The sequence below is a fragment of the Thamnophis elegans genome, chromosome 3 (genome assembly GCF_009769535.1).
Source record: "Thamnophis elegans isolate rThaEle1 chromosome 3, rThaEle1.pri, whole genome shotgun sequence".
NCBI lineage: Eukaryota > Metazoa > Chordata > Lepidosauria > Squamata > Colubridae > Thamnophis > Thamnophis elegans.
This window is the reverse complement of record NC_045543.1, coordinates 6307453-6322271: the sequence shown is the minus strand read 5'-3', so window position 1 is coordinate 6322271 and position 14819 is coordinate 6307453. Positions and strand designations below refer to the sequence as shown.

At 41.7% G+C, this 14819-nt stretch overlaps 1 protein-coding gene across 3 annotated transcripts; it reads right to left on the bottom strand.

Moving 5' to 3' along the window:
- Nucleotides 1-2515: 2515 nt before the first annotated feature.
- E2F6 (E2F transcription factor 6) lies at nt 2516-12022 on the bottom strand. Of its 3 annotated transcripts, none has more exons than XR_004255028.1 (6): nt 11861-12021; nt 9002-9218; nt 6585-6743; nt 6311-6425; nt 5501-5702; nt 2516-3158 (listed from the first exon to the last, which is right to left on the bottom strand). XR_004255028.1 is itself a non-coding variant. In XM_032214198.1 (6 exons), the coding sequence occupies exons 2-6, from the start codon at nt 9211-9213 to the stop codon at nt 3156-3158; spliced, it is 549 nt and encodes a 182-aa protein (XP_032070089.1). In that variant the 5' UTR covers nt 9214-9218; nt 11861-12022; the 3' UTR covers nt 2516-3155. The 3 variants fall into 3 exon arrangements, 2 of the variants coding, with proteins under 2 accessions (XP_032070089.1, XP_032070087.1); XM_032214198.1 differs by having other exon boundaries at nt 5643-5702; nt 11861-12022; XM_032214196.1 differs by having other exon boundaries at nt 5559-5702.
- Nucleotides 12023-14819: the final 2797 nt, after the last annotated feature.

Genomic DNA, 14819 nt, shown 5'->3' with positions numbered 1-14819 from the left:
GCATATGCAAATTGATGTATATTTTTGGCCGAAAAGTTATTTTGATATTTCCTCAATGTGGTTCATTTTTTTTCTGGATTGTTATGTTCTACAAGAGATGAATAAAAGACTCTCTCGTGTCCAGAATGCTTCTAAGGAACAGTTTTGTCTGCTTTTGGTATGAGAAAAATGTTTTTGTTGGGGTCTAATATGATGCCTGAATAAGGTTACAAATAGCATTTACATGGCTTATCACACCCTTAAATCGAATAGGATTTCTAAGTAATTCAGTGAGGAAATGCTTAAATTACTGCACCAAGTTGGTTGGGATCTACTGGACAATAGGATCTACTGAGCTCACTGAGACACAGATGTCAATTGACATGTTGAGATTGTAAGTGAACAGGTCTATGATTCCCCTATAAGGAACCGATATGTTGTTAGGGAATGTAATCACTGCCCTCTAGTGGGAAATGAAAATTAAAATGCCATTCCTAACAATTATGAAATAGGTACAACCAGCAACAAATTATGACAAACTGCCAGGATGGAAGTCAGATTTCATCCTGTTAACCAATTATTTCAGAATAGAACCAGAACCATTCTTTTATTGCTATCCTCGATGGGAATGCAAGGTTTCCAAATATTCTAAGAAAATGTAGTGTTACATATTCTAACGATGCTTTTGGGCATTCACTGAGCATTCAGTCAACATGCCAGGAGCCTCTTCATAATGGAAGCAGCCTAGTTGAAAAACTGCTGTGCCAAACTCAATTTTTTATGATTATTTCCTTACGTACTTTCGGCTTCTCATTGTAGCCACTTCAAGTTGAACCTGTTTACCTTGCCACCATGAAACTTGTGAATCTTTTTATGAAAGTCATAAACATGAGACCATTGAATTGATAAACTGAACGGGTACATTGGACAGGAATGGATGCCAGCATCGATTTAAGTTTATTTTTATTCTTCCTTTATTTTTTTCATAAGTAACTTATCTAATACTTCTTCCTCCCCACTTCCCCACAAATCTGTGAAGTGGGATGAGCTGAAAGCGAGCGAATGGCCCAGAGGCACCCAGCTGTTTTTTTCAATACCCATCTTAAAAGCTGTAAAAATAAATCTGCAGAAAAGATAACCTGTCCAATTGGAGATTTGGAGCATTCGAGGGAATTTCATCATACATTTTATTCTAACAGTTTCCCCTTTGATACTCTGCTGGTGGATGTTGACCCAAAAATCAAATCCAAGGAAAGAGAAGCAGTTGCAGGAAGTGGACGTGGAAGAGGAAGATGGATCCATGATTATAGTTGATTTATACTGCTATTTAAAAAGCCCCAGACAATTGATTTTTGTGGTACAGGTTTTCTTTTGTGTCATTTTTAACAAACTGTATTCAATAGTTTAGTGTCATTTTTAATAAGCTGTATTAAATACATTACTGCATAATGAATTTTGAAAATGTGTAGAATTAGGGCAATACTCTTCAAATCCTTGAAAAGATGTCAGATGGAAAAACAAAACATGGTCCCACTAATTACAGAGTGCCGAATCTAGAATAATGGCAAATTATGACTAATTAGAAAAATAAATGGAACGAATGTCTGACCTGCAAGAACAGTTCAGTGGAATAGCAATAGCAGTTAGACTTATATACCGCTTCATAGGGCTTTCAGCCCTCTCTAAGCGGTTTACAGAGTTAGCATATTGCCCCCAACAACAATCCGGGTCCTCATTTCACCCACCTCGGAAGGATGGAAGGCTGAGTCAACCCTGAGCCGGTGAATCATTTCCCCACAGGTCAGGGGTGGGTTTCTCGCCCCGTTCCAACCGGTTCGGTTGGAACGGGGCCGGCAGCGTCCTCGTGCACACGTGCGGCGCGTGTGTGCACGTGCGCGGCGCACGCAAGCGTACTAGCATCTGTGCGACGCTCCAGCTGCTACTGGAGGATCGTGCAGGCGCTGTATGCGTCCTGCGCATGCGTGGAAGCGCAGAACTCGTCAAAACCGGGTAAGGAGCGCCGGCGGGCGGGTGGGCCCTTCGCCGTTCCCGGAAGTTACTTACTTCCGGTTTCGCCGACCAACCGGTTCGCAGGGACCGCCGCGAACCAGTTGAAACCCACCCCTGCCACAGGTAATGCATTCTCCTTGTCGAGACCCAGAGTGTCTTTGGATTGCTGCTCTAAGCAGGGGTTGGATTGAATAACCTTCCTTTACTCTATAATTCTGTCACTCCAGACAGCCAAGATTTCAGTAGCTGCATGGATATTCACAACAGAGTTGGCAATTCAGTTCAGCTTTAATGCTAATAAATAGCAAGATTGTGGCATAGATGTACTGTAAATACAAAAGTTTTTACTTTAAATTTCCGTTCAGTTACAGAAGACAAAAGGAATCCATTCTTTTCATATTTACACATTTATTATTATTTGCTGTACAGATTCAGGAGTGCAGTTCTGCAGCCCAAGTTTTATTTAATGACCATTTAAAACATGATGCATACAAGCTGGGTCCACACAATTTCAATTTCTTCAGTTTTTGAAACTTTATTTCTTCTACTCTAGTTTCCTTGTATAAAACATCTCCCCTTTTGGATTTTTATATTTTATTCCATGTTCAAAACAACCTTGGAGCAACTGTTGTGCAAGCAAGCGTAAATACATTTCTTCAGTTTCAAAGAGCTATCTTTTGAAAGAGCAGTACAAGTAACCCAAATGCTACTATTCGCTGAGCTGCAAAAGAAGCCAGTTATATGAAATAAATTACAGTAGGTACTATATGGATTTATGAACCTTGTATCAGAAGACAAGCCTAAGCCACTTTTGTAAAACTTAAGCCTGACTTGCTTAAGCAGTACTCCTTAGTCTATGTCTCTGCATTTGTCTTGGGCTAACTGTCATTTTTCCAGCGTAAATAAACCTTGGATCTGATATAGAGGGTTAAAGGAAATATGTTCCTTTAATTCTTCTCTTTTATGCCATTGGGAATGCCCGAAACAGGAAGCGAATTCTCTCAGATGAGGTGTCCACAATTTCATTCTTTAAAATAATAATAATAATAATAAGAGAAATGCCTGTTATCTCTGCATTGGTCCATAGTGATTTAAACCTTGGGAAATCCTTGAAACTGAAGTTTAGAAATCAAATCCTTCACTTTTTCTCCCACTCTTCATACGATTCACTGCAAAAGTTAAAATTAAGACACATACTATTTTAGAATAGGACCATATACTAGAGAACCACAGCAATGCAATAATCTCAATACACGTATACAGATCAGGACACTTCTGCTTAGGTAAGCAAGGTTATGGAAGTACAAAAAATGGTGAGAGGTTGTAAGAAAAAGGCAGGAGATTAACAAAAATAAACAAAAAAAATGAAAATATTCTGTTTCTGCTTCTTCTGTGATTATCATCAATTCAATTTCTTTGACTGCCTATTTCATCTGAACAAATCTACGTGGGTGATCCAATCCACATTCACTCACTCTATATCAGTGGTCTCCAACCTCGGCAACTTTAAGACCTGTGGATTTCAACTCCCAGAGTTCCTCAGCCAGCAAAGCTGGCTGAGGAACTCTGGGAGTTGAAATCCACAGGTCTTAAAGTTGCCAAGGTTGGAGACCACTGATCTATATGACCAGACAACTGTTGGTCGCTCGGTTTTGTACATGATATTCATTCATCCATCCATTCACTCTCCATTCATTTTATATTCTCTCTTTTCATTTAAGGATCTTATTCCCATTGCATTCAACATCCTTTGATATTCCTCCTGATAACCTGCTCTCACTTTTTTAAATGTAAAGAAGCTACTACTGCACACAGTGTTTGCCTCTTAAATAGTATACATATATTTAGAAATGGGTTATAAAGGAACTTTACTTTAGGTACAACTAAAATAATGTGCACGGACAAAGACCATACAAAATAACTGTATCGTATGCTTTCAAACAAACACATTTCTAGTTTCATGACTAAAACCTTTTATTGTGACGATCGCAAACTCAATATTCAATAATAAAGAGACTCTTCTCTTATGTGGGAATGAGAGAAAGCAAGTTCATTTGTAGAGTTAATATCTCAACTTATGACCAGTCTTTTAGTGACTATTCCAGTTATGACAGACCCTCCAAAAGACATTTACAACCTAGCTCTGATTGACTGTCTTCCCTGCGGACTCGTGACAGCATTTCAGATACTCAGAACTGGCCTGCATCTAGTACTGTTGTAAGTAGAGAACTACCTATTCAAGAACGCAAACTTTCCACCCTCCCTTAACAACAGGAACCCACCACTATTAGAGATAGATAGATAGATAGATAGATAGATAGATAGATAGATAGATAGATAGATAGATAGATAGATAGATAGATACTTTATTTGTATACCGCCCTTTTCCCTGAGGGGACTCAGGGCGGCTCACAATTCAGGGGGAGGGAAGGACAAACAAGTTACAAACATGAAGACAATACATCATTAAAAAAGCACAACAGTCATACTATTCGAAGTGGGGCAGTGAGTCTTTAGCCCCAGGCCTGTCGGAACAGCCAGGACTTAAGGGCTATGCGGAAGGCCTGGAGGGTGGTGAGGGTACGAATCTCCACGGGGAGTTCGTTCCAGAGGGTCGGAGCAGCCACCGAGAAGGCTCTCCTCCGGGTAGTTGCCAGTCGACATTGGCCGGCAGATGGAATACGGAGGAGGCCTAATCTATGGGATCTTATTGGCCTAGTGGAGGTAATTGGCAGTAGGCGAGGGGGGTCCATGGTGAAGAAAAGGTTGATAACCATTGATTTACATGATAGCATTAGGTTGTCAATAGGTGGACCCCCCTTTAATAGTGGTGGGTTCCTAGCAGTTTGGATTGGTTCCGCCGAACCGGTAGTGGTTTGGCGGCCTGGGTCGCTGCCCTGCCACGACCCCGAATTGGTTCTCCAGGAGGAGCCATAGGTGCCGCCTTCTTGTTTTTTTTTACTTCTGCGCATGTGCAGAACAATTTTTACTGTATTGTGCATGCGCCCACAGTGCACATGAAGCGTGCATGCACAGCACACCCACAAGCAAACCAGCAGTAGTGCCTGCCGGAACCCACCCGTCCTTTAAATGAAGACTTAACTCAAGATTTAAAACATAACATTTCTTCAAGCCTTCACAGACCCCCTCTGAGAGGACATTTGGGGGGGGGGGGCAGGGATTTGTGGACCACAGTTTGAGAACCACTGATGTAAATTATATAGTGTTATCTTTTTTTTGTAGTAAGGTTATAAATAGCTAGTGCTAGAAAGTTCACTCAACCTTTGTTTCCAATTTGGATTTTTTTTTTATCCTGACACAATGCTATCAGATTGCAACATGCAATTCCAACACAAGAAAAAAGCAAAATGCTCTAGTTACGAGTAGCTCATATAAATATTCTACTTGTTTGTAGGACTTCCGTCAAAATGGGAATCCCATCTTGATCATTTAACTAAAAAGGGGGGGTTGAATTGTACCTATTCTTATTTCCTGACATTAGACTCCTTACCTTGAGCCTAGTTCTTTTCACACACCTCTACTGATCTCTTTTCAGTTCAGTACTTTACCTCCAGCAAGTCAGCCTATTTGCTTTCGCATAAAAGTTGATCTGTGTTTTCAGAAGCGTTAACATCTGGATTATCTAACGATACCTCACATAAGTAAACGTCAATGGGGCCTTTTGTGCTTCTAACGTGTACTTCTATGCAGTCCTGAAAAAACACCAATGTTTTAAAGATTAAAGAACAAATCACAGGATGACAAATATTTTAATAGATGAAGAGTGTGTAAATTTCATTGTGTTTCAAAACTCAAAGCATGCCAACATATTCACAGGAAAGAGTTCTAATTCCCCAGAATGTAACAAGAATTTCCAGGTCCCAAACACCTTACACTGCTGATTTATGCATAGCTTTGAACTCTGGAAACTAGCAATGGGTATGTATCTATCTCTCCGTCTTTACATAAGCTTCTCATTAAGGGTTTTTACTTAAGATCAGTGAGACAAAATCATTTTCATTTCAAATCATTGCGGTTTGATCCTAATGAAATCAACTCAGATATCTTTGAAACTTCAGAATGTGGTACTTTAGAATGAGAAACCAAAAATGTGTTTAATTTCATTTCCATGTAGAAGAAACTGGCCAGCCTAAGCTATAGTTAAATTCAACAGGTAGGTTGATTTACAAGCATATGAGGCAAATCTCCTTCTGTGAAATTTAAAATGAAAATGAAAACTTCACTGTTGGCCTTTGTAGGTAGATCTTTTATACAGCTATCCATCCAATCAAATCCCAGTAATTTCAAATCAAGTACCTACTTCTTTAGGAGGGGGTACTTCCATCTTGGTCCCTTCTGGAGCTTTAATTGCAATCACAATCTGTTCTTGAAATGTCTGAATGTTATGGATATCTTGATAGGTCACATAAGCTAATGTATGCAACGGTTAAGAAATTTTAACAGCAGCAGTGGAAAGTATGGTTTACTTTCAGTATATACAGTGTGTTTATTAAAATATTATAATTACACAAACACCTAATATTGTTCAATTCCGGGAACTCTGAATATTTGTCAATGTTAAGGAAAAAGGATATTGTGCATTTTCTTTATCGTCTGTTAAGTCAAACAACTGATGAGAGCAATCTTTGATTAATTCATCCAATGCTTCTTCCATTGTTGTCAAATCACAGAGTTCATCTCTTAACTCCTGTTGCTCCGGTGTTTGTTTGGTAATATGCTTAATATCTGAACCCCTAAGATAATTTTTCAAAACAAAAACAACAACATAGAAGGTTTAAGGTTTAAGCTTAAAAGTATAGGTAGCATCACATCATTTTATCAATACCAAAATCATATTTAATGAGAGAATAAAAATATCTGCATACTACTAAAATTCTTGTGTCTGTAACCTTGAACTGGGCAAAATGGTATATCAAAACTTTGTCAACAAAGATACCTCAAATAGGACCTTTTATAGAAGGCTGGCACTCTTTACCCCTGAGGAAATGAAATTTGGGAAAGCTGTGGCTGCTTCAGTGCTGCCGGGGGTCACATAATCCTTATTTGCAACATTTGGTGACGCTCATCCAATCCCTTGCTCCCTCCCCCAGGCAGCAGAACCTACATACCTGTCTTATGCGAAAAGACGTAGGAAAGGAAGGCAGGAACAATGAGGAATGAACCACACATACCCTTCCTGGCCTCAACTGCCCTCCCAATCGCCTTTCCCAACCCATGCAGAAATTCTTGCACATACCTGCGACCCCCAGAAATTTTCTTCACTTACGTTTTCCCTTTGTGCACCTCCCTGACTTGCACTGTGCCTGTCATGCCCCCTATCATTCCTGACCCTCATTTCACCTCGCTTGTCTCCCCCCCCCCCCCAACATGGTAGCGACCACGTATCTGTCTGTTGGCCTTGGCCTTGCAATTTCCTTCTGGCTTCCCCACTTTCCTACTGCAAAATTCTCAAAGTAAATGGGGAAGCCAGCAGGAATTCTAAGGAGAGAGTGAAGAAGGAAAGAAAGGAAGACAGGAAAGAAAACAATGGCAGGGAAGAAAAGAAGTGAGCAAGGAAAAGAAAGGAGAAGGGCGAAGGGAAGTTTCCAGTGCTTCACGCCAACTTTGGACAAGGAACCAGTAGTCATTCCTGCTCCTGCTGCTGTTTGCCTTCCCTTGGATATTTTGCTGTTTAAGTAATGAAATATCTCTTAAATGATGACACAACAAGGCACAGGTTGTCTACACTTCTAAAATCAGGTATCACTAGCAGCTACACACTTCGTGGGACTATATACATACCGTATATACTCGAGTATAGGCCGACCCGAATATAAGCCGAGGCACCTAATTTTACCACAAAAACTGGAAAAGTTATTGACTCGAGTATAAGCCTAGGGTGGGAAATGCAGCAGCTACCGGTAAATTTCAAAAATAAAAATAGATACCAATAATGTTTTTGAATATTTATTTCAAAGAAAAACAGTAAACTAGCGGTGTATTCAATGAAATACTTCACTCACCTCATGATGCTGATGTCCCGCTGTGATGATGATGTCCGTGCAGCCGCGGGGAGCGATGTCCCGCCTCCTATGACACACGGCACAGTGATTCCTATCATTGGATCACTGTACCAGAGGAGGTGGGACATCGCTATGTGGCTGCTTGCCATAACAAGGAGGAGGTGGGACATCGTTGCAGAGCGGCAGGAGGGGGAGGAAGGGGAATCGTAAGACAGCCCTGCATTACATTAGAACGTGAGGAGGGGGGATGGTGCGGTGCGCGCTGCGCGGCAAACTGACACAGAGGGAGGGGAAACTCACAGGGGCACTGGGCCATTCACGAGTGTCACCCAGCGGCATGGCCCCGCCCCTTTTTCTCCTCCATTTCGGGCAAATTTTTCACTGACTCGAGTATAAGCCGAGGCAGCTTTTTTCAACCCAAAAAGTGGGCTGAAAAACTAGGCTTATACTCGAGTATATACAGTACATACTAATAGTCTATTCCCGTGCAGACTTCACAGTGTAAACTCACTGACTTTCTTATTAGATCAGGTTGTATAAATTGTATAAATACTGCTGTGTACATTTTTACACAATCCAAGATCTTTATAAGTCTTACATTAATAATATTTATATATAAAAAAGCTCTGCATTGTTATTGGAGGTTCTTTCCACTTGAGATTGTATTGCGGTAAGAGCTGAAGCAAGGAAGTTTCTCTGTCTCAATAGTTTTGATACTCACATTATAGAATTATGATGCTTAGAACATTGACCAAACTCATATATCTGCATATATAATTGGAGAAATCCTTTGGTCAATCCCGTATCCTTTTATCCATAGTAGAGGTAGTGAAGAAGGCTATTAATTTAAAATAATGAATTTGTGTCCAAGAAGCCTTCCAAGTTGTATCACACTCTTAATAATTAATAGTTTTGAAATAATGTGCCACATCATATTTAAATATCCAGGATCTCAAGTACAAAAGTTAGAAAAAAATGAGCCAACTTACACCCATTGGATATGATTCTTGGATCTTTTCTGAACAAGATGTATTCCATCCAAGACATTCGTAATATCATATACTCTTCGCTTCCGTACTCCTAGCAAACGAGATACTTCATTCAAATCCAGGACTCCTTCTGGAGCAGCTTTAACAAGTTCCATGAATCTTCTGGTCAGCTGAACCAGGGATCCATCATAACGGGGCTTTCTGCCTTTCATTGATTCTGCATGGTTTAAACAAAAGTACAGATTAACCCACTGTAACAGGGTTATAACATGGAAAACTTCCCACATTTGTCATCAAGAGCTTTTGAGCTAATCACCTTAGCTAACAGGCACCAGTTCAATAATGAACATATTTGCATTGCCTCTAAAAAGTTCAGGCGCTGTTTAATGACATTTCCGATCCAGTATTACCATGGTATGACCATCATGTCATCCCTAAATGAGATGGCCAAATTCACCTCTTTGATCAGAGAAAAAAACAATACTTGCATTTATTGCCAATTGGAAACCCTGATGGACTTTTTGTGTAAAAGAGAAAAAATAAATGTATGATTTTGATTATTAGATAGGGTAGAGTTGTGAGATAACTTTAAAGAAAGAGATAAATTTATAATTGTACTTATAAATGCTATAAAGAAGATTGGAAACAACCTCTTTGTATCTTTTTTTCTTTTCTATTTTTCCTTTAGCTTTTCTTTCTTTCTTGCAGTTTTAACTTTCTTTGGGTTTTTTCCCCCTTATCATTAATTTGCATTTGTTGTTTTGAAAACTTTATACATACACACATATCAATACAAAGTGTTAAGGAGAAATAAGAATTTTTAAGTTTTGTAAAGGTTTCCACCTTCATTGTTTTATGGCTAGCAGAAACCAACTGTTCTTCGCCTTCATTTTCAATTTTTGTACGTGCCTATGGAGTGTATAGTACTGTATTTTAAGAGCAAAAAAGAATGATGCAGTGTGCAAATTCAATAAACACTGCTGATCTTGTAAATGTGTTTTATTTTCCATTTTCATTTTCGTACAGTCACACATATACTGTACAGAACCGGGGCCATATAACATTAAACAATAAACACAGCCATTCCTCTTGTCAATAATACCCCCCAGAATAGAAACCCAATGTACCTCTTCGACCCTCCATACACCCTTTCTTTCACCCTGATCTTGTGACAGTCCCGCTATGTGAATAATCTTACAGCAAATCTGATGCGTCTGGTAGATAAGAGATTTTAAAGAAAAAGAGCACATTTTCCCTTGACATAATTATCCTATTAGCTCAAAATAGGTCCTCCAACATCCCTTCAAAACACTACATGATTAAATATCTAATGTCCCTTAAAAGATTACTGCCATTCGTGCATTTTGTTTCTACTTCCGAATTGAATAAAGTTGTTTTGTACACTGCCTAGAGTCATGTTCAGTAAGATGAGCAACCATAAAAAAGTATTATTAAAAAAAAGGCATTGGTTTGCCGAAATGCTGACCTCTTGATGGCAACTCAGCAAAAATTGGGGTTGGAGTAACAAAAAAAGGATCTCATCTCTCAGCATCTCTCACAGTGTTAAAGATTTAAATGTAAGCCGCTTGGAGTCCTCTGGGATTGGCGGCCTATAAATCTAATTAATTAATTAATTAATTAATTAATTAATTAATTAATAGATAGATAGATAAATAGATAGATAGATAAATAAATAGATAAATAAATAGATAAATAAATAGATAGATAGATAAATAAATAAATAAATAAATAAATAAACAAACAAACAAACAAACAAACCACAACCCGTTCAATCCATTAAAAGGCTCCACAATAGCATTGCAATAGTTACCATGGTACTGGAAAAAAAATGACTTATGACCAGTCCTTGGACTTATAACTATTGCAGCCACAAAATTCCGGACCCTGGCAGCCAATGCAGGTAAGTCCTCGACTTATGACCACACCTGAGCCCCAAAATTCATGTTGCTAAGCAAGACGCGTCAAGTTAGTTTTGCCCCCCTTTTACGACCTTTCCTGCCCGTTGCTAAGTGAACCAATTACAATCGTTAAAAGTTAGCCAGAGGTTGGTTCAATGAATCTGGCTTTCCCGTTGAATTAATTCGCTTGTCGGAAGGCCGCAAAAGGAGATCGCCGCGCTGCGGGGACGCACCACAACCGTCATAAATGCGAGTCAGCTGTCAAGCGTCCCAGTTTTGATGGGGTGACAAGTCATCAAAAGGCTGCAAGGGTCGTTAAGTGTCTAAAAAAGGATCGCAAGTCGCTCTTTTCATCGCCCCTGAACGGTCGCTAAACGAACCGTCGTTAAGCGGAGGGCCGCCTGTACTGTAGCAACACAATCCCAACGTTTTTTTCGACCTCTAGGAACTAACTAAGCCTAATAACTAATAACGCAAAGGAAGATTCCTCCGGTGTCTTTCTAAGGCCGACCGCCACGGGCGAGAGAGCCCTACCCTGCGACCCCACCCGGCCCAACGACCGCCAAGACTCGCAGGCTACGACGAACTTCGGGACGAACCGGGGGAAGCCCCAGAAAACGCGAACGGGGCTTAGGCGGCCGCCGGAGCCCGGGAACTCCCCTCGGCCCGTCCTTAAACCTCCTTCCCGGGGCCCCTTTAAGAGAAGCCGAAGAAGGAGCCGCCTTCAAAAAGCTCCTTCCTCCACCCAGCCCGCCTTCCTCTTTCCCCGTTCTCTGATTCTCCTCACGGACTCCATTATTCCATTCAGGGCTCCCCTCAACTCGCCGGCTTGGCAACCAACCAACCACCCAGCCCGTCTCCGTCCTCCTTTTCTCCTATCCGCGCAAGGCAAGAGAGCGAGAGAGAGAGAGGCCTTCAGAAGCCCCGCTGCCTCACTTACTGGCAGCAAATCCAAGGAAGGCGACGGGAGCCGCGGTGGCGGCCGCTCCTCACTCTAGGCCGAGGCTCCGGCCTAACGCCAGGGCGGCCATCTTGGCCCAGCCTCCGCCTCGGCAGCGCTCCTGGCCTTTCCCCGCCTCAGTTAGAGGAGGCGGGGAAAGGGGGCGAGACAGCAAAGCGCCACCCTTCTTCTCCTTCGGCTTCTCCTCCTCCTCCTCCGGGGAGCCACTTTCGGCTGTCGCTTTCATAGCGCTTTCCTTGGGGGCCGGGGCTGTTTGCCGGCGGCTCCCGAGTGGGAGCTTTAAGAACGGAGCGGAGCAGAACCTCCATCTTCCGCTCAGGGCAAAGCGGGAGGAGTTGAAGGCGCCTCTTCCGACCTTTCGGGTCGAGGAGCCGCTCGAGGGGGCTCTGCGATGGGGCGGGAGGCATCCGGCTCGGGCCCGGGGGGGGGCTACCGCCGCCGCTTCGCCGGCCGGGACTCTCCGAGTTAAGGGTTTTCGAGGTTTCCTCAGGGAGAACGGCTTCTAGAGCGCTCTTCTTTATTATTATGTTTTAAAATTCCTTTTTGTTTATTTATTTATTTATTTATTTATTTATTTTTATTTATTTTATTTTTTATTTTATTTTTTTATTTATTTTATTTTTTATTTTATTTTTTTATTTATTTTATTTATTTATTTATTTATTTTATTTTTTATTTATTTTATTTTTTATTTTATTTTTTATTTTATTTTTTATTTTATTTTGTTTATTTAAAATACCTGTTTATTTAGTCACACATTTGCATGTTTTCGAACTGTTGGGTTGGCAGAAGCCGGGGCAAGTAATGGGTGCACAACTCATTGCAGGGAGCTGGGCTCTTAAACCCCCCCCAGGCCTCTCACAGTTTAAGCCTCGATCCTTGGCTCCCTTTGTTGAGAAAGGTATAATAATTTTATTAAGAGGTCAAGTGCAGTGGTGGGTTTCAATTTCTTTTAGAACCTCTTCTGTAGGTGTGGCCTGCTTTGTGGGAGTGGCTTGCCAGCCATGTGACTGGGTGGGGGGTGGTGGCTTGCCAGCCATGTGACTGGGTGGGGGATGGCTTGCCAGCCATGTGACTGGGTGGGGGGGTGGCTTGCCAGCCACGTGACTGGTTTGGGGGGGGTGGCTTGCCAGCCATGTGACTGGTTTGGGGGGGTGGCTTGCCAGCCATGTGACTGGTTTGGGGGGGGTGGCTTGCCAGCCATGTGACTGGGTGCCCACCCAGTCACATGGCTGGCAAGCAACCCCCAACCTGGTCAACTTGTAAAATGTGAAACTCACTTAACAACGCTCTTGCTAAAATTACCAAAATGTTGGCTCAGAAACTCTGGCATTTGAAGCACGCAAGTTTTAAAGCTGTCAAGTTACAAGACTCTTGCATCCCTAACCCTTTAGAAAAAAAAAACCCAGGGGTGTTCAAACTTGACAGCTTTAAGACTTGTGGACTTCAACTCCCAGAATTCCTTCTCCAGTAATGTTGGCTCAGAAACTCTGGCATTTGAAGCACACAAGTCTTAAAAGCTGTCAAGTTACACGACCCTTGCACTCCTAACTCTTTAGAACACCCCCCCCCCGGGGTGCTCAAAGTTGACAGCTTTAAAATTTGTGGACTTCAACTCCCAGATGTGCAGACAGGCAGGGGGGGAGGGAGCTGGAACCGGTTCTAAACGGCACTGTAGATTTGTGGAACCGCTTCTATAGAAGAGGTTAGAACTGGCAGGAACCCACCCCTGGTCAAGTGTAAAGCAGTAATGCAAAGTCAAAACTGAGATTTGCACATAAAAATCACTTAAATTCCACTTCCCCCCCCAACCCCAAGCCTGCCTTTCACTGCCCGTCAATCAAGTCCCTGCAAGATGTCTCCATAAGGATCATTCTGTTTGAAGAAAAATTTGGTGTGCTGTTCCAGCAGTATATAGCTAGTGTAGGAATTAAAAACTGTCTCCTTTAAGAAACTACCTCATGGGAAATGCAGGCAGAGACTGCCTTATGGGACATGTAGTTCCATGACGTGTGATCACATCTCTGTTTCTGATTGGCCACCGGGGCATCTTGCCCTCATGCAAAGTTTATAGCTGGGCAGTTCAAATGTTTTTGTGAACCGGAATAGTAGCTTTCTACATCTCCACTCAGCTTGGGGATAAAATCATCATCTTTTTACACTATGTGATGGGACAGATCATGGAAAGTCAGAAGAATCTTAACACTAAACTGTAAGTTTTCCTATTAAGGATGCCTGATAATAAATGTGATCTGAAAGAGATTCCTAAGCGTGGAGTTAACTGGCTGCCCGAGTAGAACATCATCGCCCGGGGCAGAACATTTAGGATCCTGGGCACCCATCAGGAGTTTTCTTCCCCTGGCACCAAAAAAAACCCGCTTGATTTTTTTAAAAAGAGTAAGCAGCACCATTTTTTTTTAGTGTGAAATGCCACCCCAAACCTCATCCCAGAGTGTGTTTTGGCATTCAGGCTGTTCTGGTGTTACTGCAAAATTCAGTCCTTTGGATAAAACAGTCTTTTTCTGTTTGTGTAAGCTCTCTGCTAGGTGGATTTCTCACCTGTCGGTCAGTTCTCTGAGATATGTCACTCTCTCATCTGGGCTGATTCTTCTGTTTTGTCTCCTTGTCTGAACTGTAGAATGGAACTGTCTTTTTTTTGCCCTTTTTATGTTGTGCTAGTGTTGCGCCTTCTTTCTAAATTCTGTGACCTCCGCCAATACGTCGGTTGAAAGAAGGGATTTCAGCTCTTGAAGTTTGTGTTCCACTCTCTTTCAAAACCTCGATTGTAAAATTAATCTGTCTTATTCTTTCATTGAGAAGTTGGAGCTGTGCTTTCTGTATGAGGCTTTCTGTCCCGTGTCCTTTCACTGTTGAAGACAGGCACAGGCTGATGGGATTGAGTCTGTATGTCTGCATCTCAAATTGAAGCACAAATGGT